This window comes from Phallusia mammillata, chromosome 1 (assembly GCF_965637545.1).
Source record: "Phallusia mammillata chromosome 1, kaPhaMamm4.hap1.1, whole genome shotgun sequence".
NCBI lineage: Eukaryota > Metazoa > Chordata > Ascidiacea > Phlebobranchia > Ascidiidae > Phallusia > Phallusia mammillata.
The window spans coordinates 7516207-7543036 of NC_137252.1; the positions used below are offsets into that span (position 1 = coordinate 7516207).

Here is a 26830-nt window from a genome sequence, read left to right on the forward strand (position 1 = left end):
ACGGCAAGAGTCTTTCCGGGACTCGCGCTTAAGGGCTGATCCAAGTACATGTGTATGTGTACCTTTTACATTTTTTCGATGGACATAAATTGAGAGGGAGGCTTAGTTTGTAAATTTACTTAATTGGGTCCCACATTAGACAACGTTTTTATTAATTATGTTGTATCTGCAAGCAGAAACGTATGAGTCCCCACACACGTAAAATTGGAAATGGTGCATTTTACAAGATAACCATGAGAATGTAAAGAGCCCAATAATGGCGATTGATTACTATCTGCTTAAATATACATTCCACATGAAGTACAAACTATCCAAATCTTCGGAGAATGGGCAGAAAAATCGCTGCAATTTTATTTCTGACAAATACCAACTACACTGCAAAGTATTATGCAAAATGTTACAACTCATGTTACACTTATTTACGTCATTGAACTTACCAATACGTCATCAAACTCGTCATCATCTTCGTTTTCGTCATCTAAATTGTCGTCATCAATTTGAGCAAGAATGGCAGCGCTTGGGTCGCAGTCGTTTACCAAGCAACGTAGAAAGTCTGAGAGAAAACAAACTTTGTAAATATGTAGCTTTAATTTTCCGCTAAAACCGCAACATTTTCGTCTAATATATTTTGATTTTGTGCGTGTTTGAATATCTCAAAATTATTTTCACAAAAAAATTCTGCGCATTATGCTTTTTCTGATTACTAGTCTTAAGGCTCTGTGGCTTATTGCTGCTAGAATTTACAAATCTTTACAGTTGTACGGTCTCAAACAGTTATAACAGCTTGTTTTATCATAAATACTCCATGTCCTAAGCAAAAATTATTTATGGTGTATAGTTTGAAAACAAGTGGTCTAGGCGCAAAAGTTTTTGAAAACCCTTTGATTACATTATCTAAAGTTTTCACAGGCAAATCTTTCATAATTAACCCTAAAAAGGCAATTGACGGCATTTTACATTCCGTAACGTGGCCAAAACTTTAACCCTACGTATATCTGGAAACATGCCTTTTTACATAATAATCAGAAATGTCACTTATAAAAATTGTATCTTACCTTCGTTATCGTTGCTAGCGTTTGCTGACAAAGCTTGAGTTAGAGCCTGTAGCACAGAGTTACTGCTGACAATCGCTGAAGATTGAAGAGATTCGCTTGTAACGGTCACTGGCATTGAAAGATTAGGTACACTCTGTGCTGTAGTGAGCGGGTTGGATGCTGTGACATATAAAGCAGGGAGAATTGAAAAACGAGTTCTAGCTCGGATTGGAAGTCCGAACTTTAGAATTTAGACTTTGAAGCATAAGAAAACAGTGCGCTTTTACAGCTAATGTACGTTAACCCAAACTCTAAAATGATTGGGAATGCAAAAACTATTACTTCTCAAAAACGAATAAAAGTCCCTTTATTGCTTTTTAGGTCGAACCTTGAAGTTGTCTTATAAGCTATTATATGAAAAACTTTTTTTGTAAAAATGTTAACCAACGACTGGCTAAACTGGTAAATCAACGTTTAGAAATGTACACCAAAAACGCAGCAAACTAAACACAAGACTGAGAAAAAAACATCAAATTGATCGCCATTATTTAAATCTAGCCCCCCACAAAATTCTCGTAACGTTTTTCGGAGTTGTGATACTGGACGACTCCGACTTTTGGCTAATGTGTTTTCTTACCGACTCCACAACCAAGGTTTTCTAGGAAAGTCCTTTTCATTTTTCGATCTTAACTTACTGACCTGACGTATCGGTGACATCACGAGCAAGAGAATCCTCCTCACTGTTACTGAGGTTGTTGACGTTGAGAACAGCGGGTGCTCGTGTCATGTTGTGTGTGAAACTCTCCATCATCTGAGAAGCTTCCTGAGCTGAGGAAAGGTTGGGGACACTCACACTGGCTGTCACCTGTCAATCAAAATCAGAATTTGATGTGCAAAAAATCTTGTGTTTAAGAAGAGGCCATACGAGGTATTTATGGAGGGGTATATAGTAGTATGTAGAGTTTTTTTGTGGCTAGGGGGGAAAAATTGGGCTTGGTCCGTCACACTATAAATTTATACAGACAAGCCGGTTAATCGCATAACATAACCAAGTTTCCCAGGTTTTTTTATGCAAATAACTGCATTAATGCGATTAACAGGACAATTATCTCAACTAGCTAAGGTTGGGATTTAGAATCCTTGTGCATTTGACCCGATTATGCGATGGAGCGAAGTCATCTGTATCGTTCTTAGTGTGAAAAGTTATGCTTAAAATGGTCTTTCCTGTTAGTAACACAAGGAAATCCGTTTAAGCGGAATTGAAGTTAATCCCACAAAGATCTTTAACAAATTTAAATTGCAATTAACCAGATTAGTTTATGCCATTGAAATGTGGATTTATATTATAATGTAGCTCTTACCGGTTCGCCAGTGGTAAGCAGAAGATGATTTCCCTCATTACTGCTGCTTGATCGATGTGACGATGATGAACCACTAGAGGGACGGAGGGAGAATTTCTGGAAACAGCGTTTGATCAGTTAGGGAGCTATAAGCGCAACACCTAGCATCTAAAAACTGCAAATTATGTGTAGTATATTATGTAATCACGGGTCACCAATAATCAGTTATAGCAGGGGTGGGCAACCTGCGGCCCGCGGGCCAAATGCGGCCCTTGATTAAAGGTTGTGCGGCCCGCAAAGACGCTTGGATTTCAAATGTACTGACAAACGAGTCCAATTATATCATATTTTTGAGCTGATTAATGCTCCCGATGCTAGAATCAAATGCGAATTTTACTTGTAGTTAAGCATATTTGGTAAGCAACAAAGTAAAATCACTTTGTGTTATACACAAATGTGACCCGCGATCTAATTTTGGCTTTTGTATTTGGCCCCACGGTAACAAAGGTTGCCCACCCCTGAGTTATAGCATTTAACCTAAAAAAATTTTGCCGACCACTGTCTTACATAACCTACGCAGCAGGCATCTTCAGTACCTTATTCAATTGGGATTGCAAAAAACATACATATTAGAAATTCACCTTTTCCATATCACCGTGTACAGACTCCAATGAAACGCTCTTCTGTCCCGGTGAAGATGAAGTGATGGACTCTTCCTCCTTGGATTGCAAAGAAGCGGATGTTGTGGTGGTGGCGAGACTGCTCATGGATTCCTCTCCTCTCTGCACGAGCATCTGGAGGACGTCCAACTCCGAGAGCGAGTCGGAAGGAAGAGATTCAGATGAGGAGTTTGTTGATGCCACACTCGATACAACAGATTTCCTAAAATTTTAATAAAAATATTTTTAACGTTGTTATTACAAAAACTAGGATAGCCTTAATACACTGCTAGTGACGTAAGAAACCTAGGAAAGTTACAAAACTAGCGTTGAATAGGGAATGTTCGTGGCGTCACAATGTACCGAGCGTGCTCGGCCGAGCATTAACGTGAGATGCTAAGTGATCGACCAAACAGAAAATTTGCAGTTTTGGCCCAGCCGTAACAAAAACCATATTCCACGTATAGTATAATAGTGCCTGGTTCAGTAGTTTTCGAGTATTTTCTGTCATGATCGAGATAATGTTTTACTAAAACCTAGTGGCTCATTTTATTTGGCAACATGGTAAGTTATTTGAAGCTTGTTGCGAAACATTCACGCAGAGTTTTAAGGACTTTTTTAGACATAAAGTTGGAAAGTTGCTTTTGAACACAATCAACCAGTTCTTTTTAATTTTTGGCAACTCGTGCGCTGTAACTTTCGCATTGGTGCATGGCTCAAGCGCAAACATCTTTATGGCCCAACGCCAACGGTTAAAAACACTGGGATAAGAGCATGAAAACTAGAGCGCAAATCGTATACATTTTGAAACAACGTGTTTGGTTAATAAGTAACGGGAAGATTTTTGCGAGTTTACAGAATATAAAACAGAATTTTTTCTTTTGATGTTTAAGTTACGCTGCGAGAAATATGTAAGGAATGAAATACTTGCTGCTTTCTGTCTCACTTTAAGGCATTTGGAATCGCTGCAACCAGCCGCGTCGTCTTAACATTACATACATTTTAAAACAAGTGCAACATACCATGTGGATTTGACGTTTTGTTGAGATTCCGGTGGTTTTTCAGGATTATCAGTTTCTTTTGCGAATTTCGGTGAACTTATTGGTCGTCTCATGTTGGGTACGACCACTGGCTCCTGTCGAATAAATAAATGTTTAAAAAACGACAGAATATGTACCATAAGCTGACTTAGGATTTTGGACACACTCTTGTACTAATCGTTACCAGATGGCCGCTTAAAGCAAGTAGTGTTGCGGTTAGGAAATAGTCCGACACGTTATATAGACCAAGGGTCGGCAACCTTTTTTGCACTGCGGCCCGTTTTTTGAAACTACAATTTTATCGCGGACCGGTCTTCAAGAAACTACAAATATTTAGCAATAAAAACGCCTAAAGTAGTTCATTATTCCCGGGATACATAGGCAAAATGTTTTATAGCATTAAACCTGAAAAATTATACGGCCCGGTAACGAACTCCTCGCGGACCGGCGGTTGCCGACCACTGATATAGACTAACATAAGTAACATAGTGTAGATGACACTGTGAAAGAACCTTATTGGCTCTCATGAATTTACAGTTAGGTTAGGTCTCTCAGTTAATGGCGCAATGATAGTGAGCGGTGTTAATTTTTTATGCAACAAACATTAGTTACTTTATTAAAAAAGCGGTGTGCAAAATCCAGGTTTAAATTAGTCCCACATTACACAAAATGCACCTCACTCCTTGAGCATGTGAATTTACGCATCCAATATTGTATTATAGCGCATGTAGCGAGCATTTTACTTGATACAAAATACATTTAATTAAAGCATGAAGATATTCATTGATAAATAAGCTGCAGACAGTGCACACCGTTTCAAACTTATTAAGCTATAAGCATTGTTCCTTTTCCCCAAAAATGTCGTTATTTTTTAACTGAGCTATTGTTTTGTCTCACTTCCAACAATCAAGTCAAACCCGTGCTACAAGTGGAAGTAAACCTGGGCCTGAGCTGTCGTGAGATGTACGAAGTATTTTCTGTGAACAAAGAGTTGTTCGAACAGAGTGTTTCTGGCCCAAATTGTGTCATGCGATATGTCATGGCTCGTATATGTTCAAAAAGATTGTCAAAATTTTTTTTTTTCGGTTGTCCTGCATTTGGGGCTTATCCGATGGCAACCCTGTCTACCATTTCAGCTAGTGACAAAACACTTACCCCAGCTGAACAAAGCTTTCTAATTCGTCTTCTGACAAATGCAGGCTCCAGATTTTGATACGATCCCAACTGACAAGTCCTCCCATCCCTCAACTCCGGACTTTTTCTTGGATCCAGAGTGAGATCAACGTATTTGTCTTCTTCTTGCATCTCGTCTGCTCCTCCGTAAGATGAAGATGAGGAAGAGCTTGATCCGCTCCGAGCCACCAAGGAGGAGCCATGATCAGAGGAGCTCTCCTGTTTCTTGGAGGATGCAGATCCATCTTTCATATACTTGGTTGAAGATTTGGATGAGGATTTTTTTCCATCTCTGCCGGAACGAAATGCTCTCACCTGTAGGAAATGGTTTAATTTGTTATTTAAAACAAAAGATCAAACTAAAGTTCAAAGGTTATTTTAAATTGCTCGGGTTTATAAACTTAACGTTCTATTTTTTTTCATCACCAAAGTAACTTATAACTGTTAATAATAATAATAAAATCGAAAAAAAGATTTTTTATATGTTTTGTATTGCTCATGCCCGAACCAGCTCATTTCTTTAGTAAACAGCTTAGTAATTTCGCATTTAGAATCCACAACGAAATAAGATTATATTGTTTTAAACTTGATGGACCACTTCGGTGCCACAGAAAAAAAGTCAACTATGATCATCGAAAAAAAAATCACGAAAAAATCTCATCACAAAAGAATCACAAAAAAATCTATACAAATGAATTCAGATTTAAAGACATATATCAATACAACGCGACTCGCCAGTTTTGCGAAGGCATAAGACTAGTGCATTTTGAAGTAGAAAACCAGAGTATTTGCTACGGTAAAAAGCATCACGTTTAACTCCACTCAAAAACACTCGACTAATGCCCAAATTTGCACTTTTACGGTACTGATAAAACCTGCAATGTTCTTACCATTGAGAGAACAGAACGCTGAGATTTCTGTGACTCAGTGGTGTTGTTCGCATCCTTGCTCTGTGAATTGCGGCTCCCCTCGTTGTTTTTGGCATTATTGTTGCGATGATTAAGTCTATAGTTACGATACGATCCAACTGGCGTTTCTGGTGTATGTCGGGAGTAAAACTGAAAATACATTTATTTGTGATTAACCGTTTCAAAGTGAGGTAGCAAAATGTGACATTTAGTATTTTTTTAGAAGATCTTTCCCTTCAACAGTAGGCATCTTGTTGCATATTTTTTGTTGATTAAAGTAGGCTGGTGCAATCTGCGACCCGCGGGCCAAATACTACCCACTGACAATTAATGTTGACGTTTGGATAGTGGATAAAGTATGGCCTTCTAAACTCTTTGGTGGCGTAAAAATCATTGTTTCTAAACAGATTAATGGGTTCTACGCTATTTTTTAACTTTTCGGCTATAATTAGTTTGGAATTTTACTCGTAGGCTAACTGTTAATTCAATATTTTTGGGAAGCACCAAATTAATCAACTTGGTTTTTGTTATTTACGGAACGGACCGCGGTCTAATGATCTTTACCGTTTTCGGCCCGTTAGTGATAAAAGTTGGCTTGAAGTGAGGTTTAATGCTGGTGACATCTTAAACCTTTTGGCCTTTTCCCGCCGATGTTACTACGCAACTAAACTCACCGAAAAAGCAAACCAAGGTAGATGTTCAGAACTTTAAAAAAATTTGACAAACACTTATCTTTACATATTGGCAATTTTAAGGCGTTTTTTAAAAACACATCTGGTAAATTTTGCGTTGACATAATATACTATTGTGCTACTGAATAATAAAGTTGAATGTTTACTATTGAAAAATGCTATTGAACACTGCAGAACATACCGATACATACCTGTTCGTATCTTGCATGACGACTTGCGTTGTGAAATCGGTTGTTTCGCATCAGTGACGACAGCACACCGTGACGTGAGGAGGGGGCCGGGGGTCGTGGGGCATCCCCTTTACCCCCATCATCATCCGGGGACGCTAACTTCAGATCGTATTTTCCATCGGCACCCATTCTGTAGAGGTTCGATACCCCGTTGTCCCAAGTCACATCGAGCCAGCCTGGGAATATAAAGATACATCGGTTAAGCGTTAAGGCATACACTGGTTAATTGCATTTGCATGTGCTATTTGTTTTCTTCGTTTGATCTATTATTTCATTTAGTTACATTTTACATTTAACTGAATATTTCACTTACTCACACATTCCGTTCAATTGCATATTTCGCTTAAATGCATTTTACTTAATGGGACCTTCTGCTTAATTGCATATTCCGCTTTGACGGCATATACCGGTTAATTGCACATCTCCTTCATGGCTTATTTCTTTTAATCCACTATTCTAGTTAATTGCACTTTTCACTTAATCACATATTTGGAGAGATTGCTTAATCCTTACCATTTACAACAGATGCATTGACGGTTCCAACACTTTTCCCATCTTGGTTTCTCCATTTCCAGTCAGGACCTCTTACTACCCGTGCACCCGGTACCATCTGCTTCAAAGTCTGCAAATAAACAATCACATATAATTTACCTGTAGACTATGCAAACTTGTCCGCCAGCAAGGTCTCATTAGTACAGCCAATGAACCGTGTTTTTTTAATAGTGTGGTCAGAACACGGGATTTCAATTATTGACTGTAAACCATGTCTCACCACAAGTGGCAAATCTTTGACAAACCGTTTTGCTGACATTTATTGGTTTATCTATTCTCGGTTATTTTTTAAAATCGCTCGTTGTGTGTTAAATATCTGACCAACTTTGAGGTTACAAGAAATGTTAGAGCTTCATTCATAACTGAGAATATTATGCTAAAAGAAGACGTTTTAAAGAAACCAGAGCCATTCTGTTGACAAGTAGACATTTTGGTAGAAAGTTCGGGTTGATAAAAATGAAATGAAGTTTCAACAAAATGGGCTTGATTCGGGCCTGACTGAACATTCGGTCTCATTTGTGCCGCCACTTCACTAACATACGGTCTATCGGGACTGCGTTTTTTAAACCTGGTTCGCCACGGGTTTTGGGCTTGTACCTTCTGATTTGGGCCCAAATTTCATGACTTACAACTCCTAATTCATACAAAAGAACTATTTTTGACGAACAAATCTTTGACCTGGGACTTCAGTATCTTTCTTTGTTTCCTGTGGTTGGATCCAGGCTGGTCATCGCAAACCCCTGTCACAAGTCCATAGATTTCGAAGCCGGACACCGACAGATAAGCCATCTGCTTGCTGGAGTTCTTGCCGTTCTGCTGGAGTCGGAAATGTCTCCAACCCTTCGTTTCGTTTGCCTGACCTGGAATCTGCCAACTAGCAGTGGATCTAACAAAATATGAAACTATTATATAATACGTTGTGTAGCACGCAAGAAGTGAAATAGTATACACATATGCCAAACCGCTCTTATTTCAAAGATTTGTTTTTATTTTGATGGACAACGTCCTGAAAAACATTTTTCTTATTTCTATGAAATGTCGTTATTTTTTACTTTCCATCTTATTTGCTCCTAGCTTTTACAATGTTTGGTATTTTAGAAGTTTGTCACCATAATTTGTAACTTAATATTAATCAACTTGCAAAAAAGGTCTGTAACACTAATTTATTAGTAAGTTGTAGTGAAAACTGAATACATATGAATCCACATTAAAACATGTTTGCTAAATTGGCTATCTGGGTAACAATTATATGCTGGATTATTATGCAAAATTGTTTGTCTAAAAACTTTAAATATCCGTCTTACTTCATTCTTATCATGGTAAAGGCAATAAGTTTTTAAGCATTTACTTGAAAAGCGATACATGAAAAACTTATATATTTCAATTTTCATTTCCTCATACCCTGGTTCATTGAGATATTGATCATCATTATGGGTGATTAAAGTTGTCCAGTTTAAACCGTCCTTGGAAGCTTGCAGGAGCCAACTACGTAACGCTGATTTGCTGTATCCTCGAGAATGACGGATCGTGTACATAGAAGGGATGACCCACAAACCTTAAGAAATGAAATGAATGTTTATTGTAAGTTGAAACAAGCCAATGCGATTTGCGGCTCTTTTTTGTAGTGGTGAAGCAAGACTGCCTTTACCGAAATCGAGCATAATATCCCCTTTCTGATGGGTGCTTTAAACTGAACTGATGCTATTGATGTAGGTGAATTCAAAAATGAGACTCAAAAAATACTTTTACAATACGCAACCTGCACAAAACATGTAGATACAACAACTAGTTAATTTGCAATACTTTAAATTGTTTGATTTAAGTTTAGGCATTAATTTCATACACTTAAAAAAGTCGGTTTCGGCCGAAATATAGCTTATATTCTATAGACAGGGTTGCCATACTGTCCTTATTTCTAAGATTTGTTCTTATTTTGAAGGGCAATAAAATTTAAAAAAATTATTAAAATTTAGTAAAATTTATTGTCCTTATTTCTAAGAAATGTCCTTGTTTTTTTACCAAAGTTCTTATCTGTCTTATTTTCAACAATTACAAGGAACAAACAAAGTAAAATTACAGTCAAATCCCTGCTACAGGGAAAAGTAAACCTGGGCTGTCGTGAGATGCACGAAGTATATTCTACGAACAAGGAGTTGCTGAAACAGATTGTTTTTGGCAAAATATATGGAATATGTCATGGCTCGAATAAATGCAAAAATTTGTTCGAAAATGTATGTTTCGTGTCGCATAAAAATGTAATTTTTTGAATGTCCTTTGTTTGGCGTCCATGTCGATGTCAACCCTGGCTATAGGCAGGGTTGCAATACCGTCCTTATTTCTAAGATTTGTCCTTATTTTGAAGGACAATGTCTTAGAAAAATGTATTGTCCTTGTTTCTAAGAAATGTCCTTCTTTTTGACTTACGTCTTTATTTTGTCTTATTTTTTAACAAACACAAGTCAAATCCCTGCTACAAGTAAAAGTAAACCAAGACCTGAGCTGTCATGAGATGCACGAAGTATTTTTAACAAACAAGGAGTTGCTGGAACAGATTGTTTCTGGCCAAAAATTCGCATGTGATATGTCATGGTTCGTATCAATGTAAAGATTTGTCCAAAAACGTTTGTTTCGTTTGGTAAGAAAATCTAATTTTTCAGCTGTCCTTATTTAATGGTTCACGTCGATAGCAACCCTGGCTATAGGTAAGAAGTTGGACCAAAAAAATACAGTAGCAACACAGTATTTGACGAAGTAAAACAGTAAAACATACTTATTATAACAACAGCCAAAGGTAAAAAGTTTTCATCAAAATCTATTTACCACACAAATATCATTGAAACGTACCAAAGTCCATTGAAATCCAAGCGTTCACGCAATCACTTGTATGGCAATTATGCGGATTGGTGTCTCTACTTAAAACGTCCTCCAACTTTCCATAAGGTAAACTCCTCCCATCTGATGAAGTGAGAAACAACAAGCCATGGTGAGCTGGATTCACCCAATCTTCACTTGTTCTGCAAACAAAAACAACGTTGATGTTCAGGTATTACTGTATTACTGTTATTTACCCGCAGTACCTGTTAATTACACATTAATGACACTTGCCGGTTTAAAAATGTGCTAAACTGGTAACTGTTTGCTTTTAACTATATAGTTTTCGGATAAACAGCAACAACGGTTGTTGTTTTTTCAGCTTTTTCATTGTTCGTCAACTTTAGGCACGAGAGGTAAACCGCTTGGTAACCTTTTTTGTGCGACGTAAATCAAAAAATCTGCAGTTAACGCGTTAAAACACATAAATACTGCTAAAAAAGTATTACCATAGTCATAAACCTAAAACCCAAACCCTTGCAGTACAGTACCTACACAATTTTTACGTTACGTCGCACTAACGACGAGTCTCGCTTCAAAAAAAGTTATTTGCACTATTTACGAGTTTTTTCGCATTAAAACCGAGTAGTGCATGTACATATAATTTTCTACCATTTCTCCCAATTTGAATAAAGTACTTAGCGAAGGACCAAGCGGACCTGTAGTTATCGAAGGCAACGAGGGAAACCCGGTGTTAGATAATAAGCATGCAGCATTTCATCCATACATAGCTGAATCCAAATAGGGTACCCGATTGGACCCGGTTAACTGAGCCAGAGTAAGCGTTACAGAACTCCACAACCGTTATACAGTGGAAACAGTAAACAATCGAACCATAGAGGTGTTTAGATTTACTAACTTGGCATTTGTTCCAATCCAATACACGATTCCGTTCTCGTCAAAGTCACTTGTATAGTTGAATCGCTTTTCACCCTCCCGAAGTTTTTTAATATAGGTGTGATGCGAGTGATCATAATCGTGCCATTGCTTAGAAGCCTGAACAGATACAGATAATTTTAAAACAACAACAAAATAATACAGGTTAATACAGTAACGGGAAAGTTTTAGTTAGTGTTATCTGTAAATCTGTGACATCTTTATAGTTTTGTAAGCATTTGAAAACGCTTTATTGGAACTTTTAGCAAAGTTCACGACACAAAAACTAAGTGTGGGTGTACCTAAAAAGATTTTCAAAGGCTTTGGGTGTCGCCAATATTTTACTGAAGTTTTACGTTTATGATAATGGTAAGTTAAACGACGTATAATTAGGGAGTAACAATTAACATGGACCAAAAGTTGAAAACAAATCAGTACTTTGTCATTAAAGAGCAAACAAATAAACCCAAATTAAATATTACAAACTGACCATTTTCAATAGATATCTTTCCAAATCTTTGGCAGTTGCCATGGTTTCCATTTTCAGTGTCCTCCCACTGTAGTCGACGAGTCCGCCATCTTTCTTCTCCTTGGCGCCCACCAGCGGCTGTTTGCACTCCAACACAAATCTCAGTTTGCGGGTGAGTAAGTGCAGACCACCGGTCAAACTGTTTTGCGAGTCATACAAATAGACTGGAAGCCTGCAAAAAATGACCCAATGTTATTTGGTTGAATTGTTTTGAAAAAATTCTGAATTTTTGTATTGTCGAAGTAGGTAGTAGGGATGGGCCAAAACTGCAATTGTTCTGTCGAGTGAGCTCGGTGTATTGTGACGTCACAAACATTGCCATTACACAATGTTTTTAACTTATTGTAAGGTCCCTTTTCTGGCCAACGGGGCCATATTTAAGCTCTTAAGGTCTTTATTGACATTTTGGGGGGGATTTTATGTTAAAAATGTTTGGAAAATTGATGTGCACAACTTTTGACATTCTGCATTTACATGGACAATTGGGTTTGACTAACACACGGGATTTTGGTTTGTGTTTGAAGGGCCTTTTTACTATACCTGAATAATTATTACTGTCTGCGACTCTGCGCCATATTTTTGCACAAAAACACTTTAATGTCAACCAATATTATTGTCTTTGGACATGCAGATAGTAAAAAACTGTACACATACATTATTTAGAACTTTTTGTTTTAAACACAATTGTTTGACATTTACCTTTCGATAGACTCCAGCACAGAAATAAGCTTCTTCACCAAAATTCGAACAGAAGAATCAGAATTTTGAAAGAAAACAGACACAAATATTTTGATCCTTTGCTGAACATTCAGTGTTGATGATTTTTCATTCTGCATAAAGTTTATGAAAATAGTCTTTCTCGTAGTAAATCAAACTTGCCTTCAATGAATAGATTGCATACTTTGTAATTTTTTTATTTATGTATTTACAAAAAAAAATTATGCATTTATTAGACAACTTTTTCTCAACCTTCAATGTGCCAGGACTGAGATAAACCATTATAAGGTTTTTGACCCTGTGGGTACTTTACAACATAACATATATGTTCCAATTCTACACTATTTTCATTTTTGCATGTTTTTTAATTAAGGAATGGGTGTGCTCTGTTACAATGCTTCAAGGCCTAATTTCTATTGTTGTGTTGTCATTTCTAACATTGCGCAAAGTTTGTAGCTCATTTCGAGCATTGTATTTTTGCGACACAGTAGCATTACAGGAATTCCTATCAAGGTCTGCAAGCATTGTAATCCCAAATCTGGTGTAGTTTTTAGTAACGTTAATGGCCTCTTATAACCCAATATAATACTTAAGTTTATTAATGAAGGAAAACCTTAAATGGCCCAAGCAGTTTATGAAACCAGCAAAACCAATATAAGGCTTACCTCTACAGTGAGAGAGTTCAAAAGTGCACTAATTATGCCACTGCTGTAAATGTCAAAAGGTGACAACGACTTGTCATCATTCAGCAGTGATTTAATTTCCTTCAGACAAGTTCTGTATTCCTCTGCCTTGGTTTGCTGTGCATCCTTCTCATGTGATCCTGGTAGAGAGAAATGTAAGTATTATTGGTTACCGTTTAAATGACAACTCGATTTTAAACAATTTTTTGGATGCGCTATACCAGAAAGTTTAGACTGTACAAATCCGATTTTTAACATAATCTGTTTAATTGGAATTTAAATCAAAACTTTATTAATTTGTTTAAAACTGTACAGAAAATATGGATTAGCAATTAACTGGATTTGTCTGTATCTGGGGACAACTTAAATGTAAAAAGAACTATTCAGTTTTTGCAACTGTGTCTAATCAGTAGGTCTACAAACAGATAGTTAAGTCTTCCACTTTGAGCTGTTTTCTGGTGAAGAACATTGAAGCGGGAGACAATATAAATTCTACTTTATAAAACAATACAGCCACCATTACAACTAACTGATGTCCTCTTACATAAAATTCTCATATTCTACAACATGTGTTACTTCCTGTGTAAAAACAGTCAAATTGTTGCCCTTTTCAGCATCACCAGATTTGATAGTAATTTACCTGTTGAAAGTTTGTTCAATTTGGCAGCAACCTCCTTCAGTTGCGTGACAATGCCCCTAGGAGCGTCATTGGATGATTTAAAATACTCGTTGTACAACGTCTTTGCCAGGTTTCTTACTTTTTCTTTTAATTCATCCTGTATAACAATTATTGGTTTATGCTGTTTGGTTGTTTCATTTTTTATTGAGAAATGAAAATTCAAACTGTTATTCATTAAAGCAATCAAGGATAAAAGTTAAAAAATGTGTGATAATAATTTCTGACTCACCTCGTTATTTTTCTGTGTAGGTGTGTGACTTTTTGAAACTGATTGATTCATGAAGTCGAAGGTAGCTGAGCTTTCAGGAGCGAAAGTATGTCTCGTACCACGATTTGACTCAAACTTAAAACCATTCATTCCCTTCTTGAGAATAGTCGACTGCAAAAAACATATATTTAGGAATACATTACCTTAAACCAAACATTAGTCTGCTGAGCATTAATGTTTTGCAGGACAACCAAGCAATATGATTGACGCTCGAAATTAAAGCAGTTTTTTTTAACACTGCCTAACAAAAAAACAGGCAAGATTTAAAGCAGAGATGTAGCGAATATTCGGTTTGCCAAATTTATTTGGCAGAATTGGCTGTTTTAACATCGATTCAGTTTTGGGCCAAATAATTTGTAGCAATTCGGCCTAAACCAAATTTTTACAAACACCTTATTGTATTGTGTTACTAATTTATTGTGCAAAATGTGTCTTTGCTGCTTAATAAGGTACCACACGATCTTTCAAACTGTAACTGTGCCATAACTACAATAACAAATTCTTATCATTTGTAAAACAATATCGTTTCATCCCACTTCAGACAAAAAGGCAGTAATTCATTGGCAGGCCGGCAATCATTAACATTATAGACGATCGGTTAATTAGGGCCAATTTCGTTTTTACAATGGGTGCCATGTGCACTAAATACATTTTGTGAGCTTTCCCAATAGGAGGTTGTTTCCAATTTACCTAACTGTTTACAGCTGTGTTATTTAATGACTAAAAATAAAACCATTCAAGTTTAAAAAGCCTTAATTTGCAAGTACAGACCTGTTGTCCATCTGTGTTGGTGAGTAGAAGTTGATCTTGCTTTTTACAAGTGAGAACCCAGTTGCCGATGGTGATGGACACTGAGCTTGGTTGTGATAATATCGGCAAGGCAACACCACCATGTGATGCTTCAATGTACGAGCGACGTAACTTGTCAAAAAACTCCGTTCTGCTTTCTAAAAACAATTTTAACAGTTGAGCTTTGACATGTGTGGGTGCAACAAAACGTGTATGTAATATGGTAAAAGAAAATTACACTTAAAGTTTATTTAAATAAGATTTGAAAACTTTGATGTCGATATCCTTTGGTTAGTTTATTTTTTTACAGAAGTAAACCTTAGTTTTTTAAGAAAACAAAAAAATTTAACACAAGTTCTTCAAAATTTTGTTTTTAAATAGAAAAAAAATAAAAAATCTTTCCTAAATTGATTAACTTATTGTTTGAAAGAAATTATTGCAAGTCTTTGCCCTATTTTTTGCTTGTCATCATGGTTTCAATACTCCTTAAACTAATCAAAGAATTTTCTTTCAAACATTCTTGCCTGCACTGTCTGATCCGTCCTCTGGGCTTCCACTTGAATACATAGTGGAAAGTTTCAGGTCAAGAATATATCGAAACCATCCATTACTCCCATGCGATAGTTCCAAAGCAACTGCAGAATTCCACAAATAAAGACAATCCCGACCACGAGCAAGGGTCCATGTGTCCAGCCATCGATACAATGTGCCAGTTTTCATGTAAGTTGCATCTGGAACATCTGCTGTTTTGACTTCCAGTTTTTCATCTGATTTGTCTCCACCTGCAAAATAGTGAGGACATTTTTGAGTGTTTTTGTCAACCGAAAAATTCTCTAATGTCAACAGGACAAATCATAGTAGACCGGCCTATTAAAGGTGTCAAACCGAAATCAAGCCAGTCACCATGCAAGTCTTCAATAGGCCTAACATACTATGATTTGTATTTTAGTGTGTCGTGATTGTTGGTCTGCATGAATGCATCAGACTTGATCTCGGTTATAAATTTATGTTCATCTTAACTGTCAATAAGCTAAATGAGTATTGTCAGGCCTAAATTTAAGAGAAAGCAGTAAACTGCACATATTACATAAATTTATTGTTGAAAGGTCAAACATAGGTAAACATTTTAATGTAAAAGAAAATAAAAACTTGACAAGTGATGCAACATACATGCAGGTGTTCATAAACGCATTATATTCGAAATCCTCTCCAACCCTAACATGCCTGTTGCCTAATGAAAGTGAAAATATATTTGGTTGATTTTTAGTCGTAGTTGGTCAACTGGAAGAATTCGCACTAGTTGACTAACTTACCAGGAGAGTGAATATTTTCTTTGGCATTTTCGTGATCAGGCATAATTTGTTTGTCCGATAAGTTGCTGATATTATAGCATTCGTTGCCACCCGATATTGAGAAAACCTTGTTTGTTATCCAATCGCGAGTCATTGCGTTGGAGAAAGAGCTGGCACATTTGCTTAACAAGTGCTGAGTGATTTCCAACGCTGCCAAATGACCTTCATCATCTCCCTGTGCAAATCCAAGTAACTTGTTAAATAATAGTTCAGATTGTTACGTACTGCATTAGCTTAATTAGGTTAATGCTACCCATGTTTTTTTATGTTGAAACTAACTTAACGTTACACGGCTTTGCCTTTACATGACCAGTGGTGTATTAAGCTGTACAGGCCACAGAAGTACGCGTTTTTCACCATCTAACGCATTTAAGAAAAACTGTCATTTTTATTCTATACTTTAGCAAGTTATGAATATGCAAATTTAATATATTGATCCGTTTGTTTAACTGCTCGGCCGAGCACCAGGGATCAAAAAACAGCGATGCTAGGTACCAAAGACTCAGGTTCTGGCTTGGCTCTGACCATGCCTTAGCAACCTAAGTTATATATAACATGTCACATTTTTATGTTATACTGTGTGCTTTGCGGTTTAAAAATGTTTTACATGCAATTTTAAAGTGAAAAACATGATTTTGTCAACATTAATATATTCTGCAAGTCAATCCTACCACACATTGTTTACAAGTTTTGCCCACATGTGATTAAAACTCAAGCGGTCATTGATATAATCACCCACCATCACAATCAAAGTCGTAATTAAATCCCACTTATTTTTCAGGCAAGCCAATTAAATTTACTTTGTAGAGATTTGAGTACCAAAGTGTTATTTAGCAGGAAATGTGCCAACAAGCCATTTTTGAATAAATAAATAAAATTGCAACATGGCAAAAACTTAATTAAAATGTTATGTGGTATTTCACAACAAAAATCCTAAAAAGTTTAAGGGTTGATAAGTAAACTTAATTATTCTATCAATCAATATTTTTTGTTTGTTTCTGCGCCAAAATATGAATAAGACCGATGCCATAAACGTAAACATGTAAAATAGGCATTGAAACAAAAAGGGTATCTACTTTGCACTTTTTCTCAGTATTTTTTCACATTCACTACATTATAAAACTTGTGAGACCAACCTCATGATCTAGAGCTGCAGATACAACACTGGCCAAGTTTTCCTTGATCTCAGGACAGTTTTGTGCCACATCGCTAAGTTGTTGGCTTGTTGCATATTTAGCAGTTTTTCTTAAAAGACCAAGGACAGCAATCGATACAGTTGGTGACACAGCTAGTTGGTAGGTATTGATGAACAATGGCATTAATCTGTAATCAGAAAAAATCATTTTAGTTTCAGGAGATGCCATATAAGGTTTTGTCCAAGTTTAATTTGCAATGCATTGACGTTTAACCAACAAAACTTTACTCCAGTGGTTCCCAATGGGGGAGGAATTTTAAAGCTTGAGGGAAGGAATTTACTTTAATTTTTACATGTGGTTTGTAAATAGACACTTAATATCTGGGCATATGACCTGTGAAGTTGATAAAAGACCCTATATTAAAGATCTTTGTATGGTTTAGCATCTGCTATGTAGTATATTATATATGTAGTATGTTAGGGAGAAATAAAAATGTATTGAATTGTTAAGCAAGCAATTCGTAAAAAAGATTGGAAACTACTGCTTTATTTATTTTCAACAAAATCAAACCGAAAATTTAAACACTTTGCTTGTTTGCGAAATTTAATCTACAGAAAATGGTACTTACTTTTGTAGATACACAGGAACCATTTGGGGATCTCCCTTCACACTGCTCTTTTCCTCCTCTTTTTGTTTCTTGTTTTCCTCTTCCTTCTTTCGCTCCTGTAATCTCGTTTTCTTTTGTTGCTGAGCTTCGTCAGACGACACCCAAGTATCTAGCATACAGAAAAAGTTTTACAGACTTTTTTGTACTTTTTCTCTATTTGTAGATTCAACTTATAAGACACAATTTAAAAACACACAGGGACCCATTTGTTGTGAGCTATGAGGTCTTGACAATTGTTTTACTAAATACTTAGAAATTACTTAATCTATCATGTGTCAATGCAAGAATTTGACATGGACACTGCCTTCTTTCACTAACATGTGTGGTTAATTTTAGGCCCCCTCAACTGGTTCAACCAACGCCCCACCACAGTCGTGTTTACCCACAATGCGCCAACCTCACTTTCTTGTGAGACCCAGTCACATAACGCTTTATAATTTGTTGTAGCTGCCGTGCGTTCAGCCACTTTCCACTAATTGTGCCCTTCACTTTTATGCGCTTAACATTGCTATGTAGGGTAGCTATTTCCGGCTTGGTGAGTGTTTTAGTGCAATTGTGTCGCCATGTTTTCTTTCACCAAGCGAAATAAACTCAACCCAACTTAAGGCATTGCACACATCTGTGTATTATTACTAAATGCTTGACATAAATATAAATATTTGTATGTCTTCAGTAGTAACATGTCATATTTTGCCAAACTGAGCTATCTATGTATTACTATTGAAAAAATTAAAAGTAAAATTCAGAAAACATTTGCAGTTTTTCACATACCTGGATTTTCTAAAATTTTCACAACTTCTCTGTGACCTTCGTCGTTTCGTTCCTTGGCTTTCTCCAGAGCAGTTTTGCCTTCCTCATCTCGCAGTGATGTGTCAGCAGAGTGAAGTAATAAGGTCTTGACGACCCCAGGACGACCGAAACATGCAGCATAGTGCAACGATGATGACCGTTGACCTCTATTCACATCAGCACCTCGCTCACATAAAAACTCAACCTAAAAGTAGCATTTAACGAAATAAAGAAAATTTGTCAGCAATCTGCTGGAGTATAGATTACAGAAACGGATGAAAATTTTCATAACTAAGCAACAAAAGCAAAAGCATCCAGCCAATAAATGATAAACTGCAGACTGTTACTCCCAGAAAACTAGAGGGCCATTGGACAGCTACACTGGACAATACAGCCAATCTCACGTTTTGAACATACATGGTTGTTAAATTAAACTGCAGGGGTAAACGATTTTTTTAAAAACATCTAGATTTAACCATGTTTGTCTGTTTTTTATCATAATTTTCTCAGTGTAGAAATATTTTATTTGGTTTATTACTAAGTTTCCGCTGCTACAAGCTTAGTAACTTTTTTGCAACATTACAGTATTGTGGGCCCAATGATCAAAAATATAGTATAGAACCAAATGCAAGCAATTTTTTTATGTGTACAAACTTCTTAGGAACACTACACATGGACTTAATGCAAAGTAATTTATTTGAAAACATAACTGCCAGTAGAGGTTTTACACTTACCATTTCCTGGGTTCCAAATGCGGATGCCCAGTTCAGTAGAGTTTGGCCAACATCATCCATAAAGTTGACATCATAGGCTGTAAAAAGAATACAGTTACATTTAAGTGGGTTATGAAATACAAACACATGTAATACCCTAGTTAGGGTTCAGTAAATACTTCAAAGTGTGAGCCACAAAATAAGTCAAGTTTCATAACCCAAGTACACAAAAACAAAATAACAAGTGCAATTTTCGGTCTTGCAAAACTTAATCTCAATCTCTGCTTTCCTATAGTTACTGTAATACACCTACTGTGATGAAAAAAAAATAAACCATAGCAAACACTTTGTGTGACAACAAAACCACATAATGTAGGTGATGGTAAGATGGAAAACACTGTTTTGATGTGTCATCGTACACCAGACCGATTAAAGTCCTCATACCAAATCAAATATTTCCAAATATGGCAATGCATATTTTATTCGGAATAAAATCACATTTGCCAGACGAGCTCTTTAAACTTGATGGCAATGCATAGACTAGAAAAATCTAGCCTGTGGTGGGATTTGAACTCACAATATGGGCTTTGATTAAAACAAAATCAATCAGTGGTAAATACCTACACAAACTGAAGGTTGAGACCACTGGTATTCTGTAATAAAGATATTTACCTCCACTTTCCACAGCATCCACCAATGCATCAGTGTCCTTGCTTCGGATGCAATCAATAAGTTGTCTATGCGTTCGTTCGCCATCAAATAACTCCAGTCGTCTCATCCCAGCAGTTAAACTCCGAGCACCCATCAACAAAGCCATGTTGTGCTTTGGAACGGCTTTACGTCCCTCGTAGAGAAGAATTAGAAGCAAATCGCACAAACGAAGTGTGTCCATACAACATCTGCAAAGTTAGTTGTAAAAAAGTCAAAGAGTGGAAACCAATCGTAGTAAATACAAGGCCTTTTAAAAAACAAATGTTTTTGGAAACAAATAAACAGGGATATCTAACAGTAAAAAAAACACAATGCTGAAATGTGTGTCATCCTACAAAATGTTTTAATAAACTGACAGAGTATGAAAGCCCAGTAAGCAAAATCAGGGAAGTCTTCCTATTGTATTCTCGGATAAAAACTGAAAACACTGCCATTGAGGCATTAAATTACCTTTCATCACCCTTCAGTGCTTCTTCAATTGCTTGTGGCAAGTCAGACCGTAACAGTTCCTAGAAAAGTGGAAATAAACCTATCGCATCAATACAAATACCAGATATAAGCTATTGCTGCCAGGTATAATATCAAGTTTATACAGTTCTTCTGGCAAGTATTTTTATTCCGATGTTTCAACGTCCTATACAGGTCACCTTCATCAGGGTAAATAACACTAAATGCGGATAATACCAGATTTTGCACAAAAACAACACCATATAGAAACATTATACACAGCCTTATATGAACAAAAAAATGCACAATACAAAATAAATCTTTGCCAAAAAAATGTTACACTTTTTTTTACCACTTACATGAGTTAGTGAGGAAGAACCACGACAAAGAATTGATAAAAGATTGATAATTGTTGTAATTCCAAAATTGTTTTTAGAGTCAGGTGTTGATCCCTGCGCACCCCCAGGAGTGCCACCCACACCTCTTGATTGGGGGGCGTTTCTGCTTCCACAACTGCATGTCAAAACAGTTTATGAATAGGAAAAGGATTGAAACTGCTATGCATCCAAAAAAATTGTTCGACTGTTAGCAACAGATACATTTTGTCATACAACTAAAACAACATTTTTCAAGCTGTTGATTTGAATTACACAAAACTTTTACATATGTTGGTTTATATCCATAAGGCGTGATTACTTAACCGAGTTACCCAACTAACCCCTGTGATTGTTGGGCACTTATCCTGTCCGTTCTTAACAGAAGTATTTATTTAAAAGTACTTTTTGAGATTATAGTATTACATTACAATGATAGCATACATGCTTTGCTGATGTTATTGTCATGTTTTCAGAGATCACCTCATTATATTGTTATCAGTGTCAAATATTAGGCACTAAAGAGTGGAAAAAGTCCCATGGATTAAAACACCACAAAACAGGCTACAGCACTACTGAAAATTTTTGCTCTGTCATTGTAATACAAAACCATATTGGCAAACAAGTGATGCAACACCCTGAAAGGGAAATCTAACCAGTAAGCACCACTCAACAGTTTACCATGACATGAAGTAAATAACTACGAAAGACTATCAGGTCATGATCTATTTATATTACTTGGCAAGCCTCCTGACGAGTTCTGTCAACAAGCCATGAGCGTTCAGTGGAGAAGGGTCAACAAGTTTCCTTGTAAAGCGATCTGATATTGAAGCAAAGCATCTCAGTGCACCATCCGAAACCTGTGATGAAAACCGTATTTTCAATTTCCTATTTGCCTTATACTATTACAGACACTTTTTATAGTTTTTGTGTATTGTGTAACATGATGTGTATAAGGAGCTGTGTATATTTACTTACATGACAAAAACAACCAGTGCAATTGACAGAATATACATATCAAGAAATACACTTATTCGACTATTCCTTAACCTAATACGCAAACAGGCCAATTACCCTTCAGTTTGCCAAAAATGTAGGTACAAAACCCTATAAACTCACATGAGCATATTTTTTGAACATTTAGCATATTAACTAGACAGAAAAAATTATGGTCACCTTGTATTACAAAACTATGAATGTATTGTATTGTATTACAAAACTATAAATTTAACCACTATACAAAAGCCACCCTAATGATTTGTTGTCATGGACAATGCACATGTGATTTCAGTGATACATATAAAGAGCTGACAGTGCGTTTGTGATGCTGCTGTTACCAAAATCAAATCTATAGGAATATACTGAACATAAATGAATCACACCACCATTATAAACCAATGTATAGTGTTGAAATGGATTTGGCACACTTAAAAACACTATTACTGAATGTCAGCTAATCTGACATAATGAAAGTGCATTATTTAAATAGGTCCGTCATAGCAGCACACATTGTAAGTGTTTGCATTACCGCTATAAACACTAGTAATACACAAAAGTGTGTTATAAGCTCGGCTTAAAACACATGCCAGGCTATAAAAAACATTTCAAGCAATAGTAATGGAGTTATTTATATGACCAGTAAGATATATTTGTGGCAAACATTTTTGGGATCTTATTTTAAACCCAACAATAACAAAGTTCAAAAAATATTTACAAGCAATATTAAGGGTACACTGATTCATAGGTTGCATATTCAGAACAAAAAGTGGATCTTATAATATAACTGAGCTAGTAATATATCATCAAATGCGAAAGTTCAAGCAAATGCACAAAATGTCACAAATATTTAAAGTCAAATAAAAAGACAATACACCCTAAAAAAATCCACGTTACGGATTAAAATAAATCGGCAACCAAAAATGCTCCCGGATATAATACTTCTTTAACAATGTTGTATTTACTTTTCCAATGCAAATAGATTTGGAATGGATTTTGTGATTAACGATCGAACGGCATTAGGCAATTCCAATTTAAAAGTAAATTTAGATTTATTGATTTGGAGACAGCACAACAGATAGAAAACCTGACCAGCTGGTTACACTGTACTCACATAAGGATCATCTGAATGTAGCAGAGTGGACAGGGATTTTACTGCATCGGGCAAAGTTGAACTGCTAACTTCAATCTTTCCACACAATTTGGTCACCACGCTCATAGCTGAGTGCAGTGTGTCCTAAACATGCATTATATTCTTGTAAAAATCAGTTGTTATCAAACACTGGTGTGCCGCACAAGATTTCAAGTGTGCGGCAAAATATTGTTTTTTATGATTTGATGACTAGAAATGAGTATGCATAATATTGATAAAACCTAATTTTAAGTTTATTTGTGAACGTAAGTCTAACCATCATACTAAAGATGCAAATTATTCTTTTTAAACAACTTTCTGTGTCTTTACCCGATAAATTGCCATTACAAATATGTTAATGCGCTGTAAGCCCGAAACGTTTAAGAAACACTAATGTAAAAAAATCCTGTTGGTCAATTGTATGGCAACCAAGAGCAGATGTAATTGGTTCAGACAGTGGGTATTTGCAAAAAGGTGCCCATCCTGTGATAATTTGAACATAACAGAACAGACAGCATGTTTACCTTGTGAATCATTTTGTCGCAACTGCATATGAAGGTCAATGTTGAAGAAAGACCACCAGCATCAAATACTGCACCTGGCTCTCTTGTGCAAATGAATTCAAGTACCTAAATTTAAAAGCATTGTTTTAACTTGAAAACATGGTAAAAAATCAAGAAAAAGAGTAAAAATGAAATCATTCGTAAAACAGTTACCATTTAAGTCCATGATAAGTGTAACCAAAATTGGGCTATTTATGAAAAAATCTGAGCAATTAGGGCAACTAATACCCCACTACACAACCAGACACATCAATGCAGTAGTTCTTAACATGGGAGGAATTTCAAAATGTGAGGGGAGAAATTTACATGTGATTTGTAATAGGCACATATAAGCTTTAGGAATATGACCTGTAAAGTTGATGAAAGACCGAAGTTTAAATGATCTTTGTATAGTTTAGAATCTATTACGTAGCATATTAGGGAGAAATAAAAATGGTTTGAATTGGCAAAGAAGGAATTTGTCAATAAAAGTTGTAAACCACTGCATTAATCATGTCAAGCATTTGATATTGGACTACCAGTACTTGAAACACTTGTCAAGTGACTTTTAGTAAAACATAAACACTAACATATAGTCTTACTTTAACACATTGTTCAGACAGGTCCTTGCTTGTGCGGTTTTCTGGATTGACGAGCACAAGCCTGTTGCAAATAGCTTTTACTGCGCCATCGACAGCCACAATCCTGCGTGTGCATTCAGCAGAAACATCAAGATAATATGTCACTGCCCTGGCTGTAACCTCTAGCACATTATCTGGTGCAGATTCATCTAGGAATATTTTGCACAAAGCAGGAAGAAAACTTCTTGGAGGACACCTGTAAAATTCAGAGGTCATCACAACACATTTAGTATTGTACTCACAGAAGTTCAAAAACAAAAACATGAAACAAATGGAGTGATAAAACAGCCAAAACATTACCACTGAACCATATATTTTGCAAGATATGTCATTATTCTGATGAAGGCGTCTTGTATACAGCGAAACGTCGATTGTTTACAATAAAACTGCTGGGTGAGCTATACTCGGTTATACTGCACCAATAAGTTTATGATTGCAGAGACAAGCTAAAAAGATGCAAGTAACCCCTTTAAGTAATCATCAATCTTATAATGTCGCCAGCCTTAAGTTCAAACAATGACTTAAAAGTTTTTTTTTAGGGGAGGGCATTAGGTATGCTGTTCCAAGCTTTAGTGTACAAAAAACAAGGTCAACTCATCTCACATTTCAAAACAGCGATCCACATTGTCCGACATCAACAGTAGCATGCACAGTTGTTCCAATGCTATAAGTTGCATGTCCCTTTCTTCACCAAAGCCCATTTGCAGCCATTCAAGTAACGTATCTGGGTCCACATCAGCCATCGTGAATTTTGTGGCACTTCTTTGATATTATAATGTTGTGGTCTTTCAGAGACCTAAGTGTGACACTTGTTGGTAGGACTTCTCTGATCACAGTTTCATATTTACAGAATTCATCCCTTACTATCTTGAAAAATATAAAGTCTGTATGTCAACAATTAACAGGTTAAGTTCTTAGGATTCGATTTGGATTTTTGACTGGTCAAATAAAATCCGGTCAACTGTCAGGTCAAATACAATTTATAGGTCAATTATCTGTCAAATACTATACATAGTATCAAAAGCACTTTAAGAAAAAAATTGCAAGGTATATTTTCTTTAGAACTCAAAGTAAAGGATATGAACAAATATCTCATGGCGTTGTAAAATAAGAAATGTTCAGTTAATACTATATCACACGCTTTTCCAAGTCCAACACTTTCCTTTTTTACCAACAGCCTATTATCATGGTTGAGCATATGAAAGCTTGGCATGTACATACTTTTTTCTCTGGTCAATTGGCAGAATTGCCAAACCATTATGGATGAATACATTTCAAAACACTCACAGTTAAAGGCATGTAACAACACTGGTGTTGGAAATCAATTGAAGAATGGATTATCTGTCATATTTGTCATTGACAGCTGGTAGCAAGGCAGATTTTTAACAACCAAGTGTCTTTCACAAACACATCTTCTCTTAACTGAAACACCTATCTCTACGTGCAATGCAACTTTATGTGCATGGCCACTTTGTCTTATCTTTGGAGGGAAAACACATTTTAAATGCTGTGGCCAACCTGTATATACAGAGTGACTGCTGTGACCAACCTGTATAGGTAAATGTGACCCGGTTGAAGTGTTATTTCCATTACCAACCCTCACCCTTAGCCAAATCGTTCTAAACGTCAATGCTTGTGTTAAAAAAATGGTCACAGCAGTCATGCCGTATATACAGGTTGGCACTAGCATTTAGAAAGTGTGTACAGGCTGGCCACAGCGGTCAAGTGGTATTTACATACACACATGCACCAGTCTGCAGAATATGGCAGTTCCCGACGAGATCTCGTGCATGCAGGACCTATATGTCCAATAATAAACGTACAATTTAAAACTGTTTGTTTTTTATCTATTATAGTACTTATCCAGTAAGTTTGAGTCACTATCAAAAAAATTTACTGTGACAGCGAGTTAAATACTGAATAAAGTTGCACCAGCCACCAACATACATTTCTCAGACAAATGATTGCCTTCTGGTCTTTGACTCTTAGTCATGAAGTTTCATAAACAACTATAGTTTTATTTCTTACAAGCACAGAAACATATAAGTGTGCTTATAGATTCCCAATAACTGCAACATGCTGTTCTCTGACCAAAACACGAATACATTCAACACATCGCAAGAAAACAATTTACATAAAATTGATCGTACAATAATAAAAACATAAATTGGTTCCAGCTTGAACAAACCCGAAACTCTAAGAGTATTACGGTATTACAACACACTGAAAATACAGATTTTCATTTTTGAAGTTTCCTAACCATTATCACATGAATTTTTCGTCTTTTCTG

At 36.2% G+C, this 26830-nt stretch overlaps 1 protein-coding gene across 2 annotated transcripts in view; it reads right to left on the reverse strand.

Moving 5' to 3' along the window:
- Positions 1–25436, reverse strand: part of LOC145209561 (E3 ubiquitin-protein ligase HECTD1-like) — a 36701-nt gene extending 11265 nt beyond the window's left edge. For both annotated transcript variants that reach the window (XM_080079875.1, XM_080079874.1), the window contains exons 1-34: positions 25144–25436; positions 24502–24736; positions 23882–23986; positions 23340–23462; positions 21968–22089; positions 21215–21368; positions 20859–20917; positions 20370–20596; positions 19719–19795; positions 18967–19189; positions 18157–18304; positions 17529–17715; positions 16354–16567; positions 15565–15822; positions 15023–15198; positions 14213–14362; positions 13945–14080; positions 13287–13444; positions 12604–12734; positions 11866–12076; positions 11359–11495; positions 10473–10642; positions 9030–9183; positions 8307–8514; positions 7590–7698; positions 7038–7252; positions 6137–6304; positions 5229–5561; positions 4056–4168; positions 3016–3256; positions 2396–2491; positions 1734–1899; positions 1056–1214; positions 438–553 (exon numbers count right to left, since the gene is read on the reverse strand). In XM_080079875.1, the coding sequence (XP_079936001.1) occupies positions 438–553; positions 1056–1214; positions 1734–1899; positions 2396–2491; positions 3016–3256; positions 4056–4168; positions 5229–5561; positions 6137–6304; positions 7038–7252; positions 7590–7698; positions 8307–8514; positions 9030–9183; positions 10473–10642; positions 11359–11495; positions 11866–12076; positions 12604–12734; positions 13287–13444; positions 13945–14080; positions 14213–14362; positions 15023–15198; positions 15565–15822; positions 16354–16567; positions 17529–17715; positions 18157–18304; positions 18967–19189; positions 19719–19795; positions 20370–20596; positions 20859–20917; positions 21215–21368; positions 21968–22089; positions 23340–23462; positions 23882–23986; positions 24502–24736; positions 25144–25283 (5619 nt within the window). In that variant the 5' untranslated portion in view covers positions 25284–25436. The remainder of the gene's footprint in view (positions 1–437; positions 554–1055; positions 1215–1733; positions 1900–2395; positions 2492–3015; positions 3257–4055; positions 4169–5228; positions 5562–6136; positions 6305–7037; positions 7253–7589; positions 7699–8306; positions 8515–9029; positions 9184–10472; positions 10643–11358; positions 11496–11865; positions 12077–12603; positions 12735–13286; positions 13445–13944; positions 14081–14212; positions 14363–15022; positions 15199–15564; positions 15823–16353; positions 16568–17528; positions 17716–18156; positions 18305–18966; positions 19190–19718; positions 19796–20369; positions 20597–20858; positions 20918–21214; positions 21369–21967; positions 22090–23339; positions 23463–23881; positions 23987–24501; positions 24737–25143) is intronic.
- Between the last annotated feature and the right edge of the window lie 1394 nt (positions 25437–26830).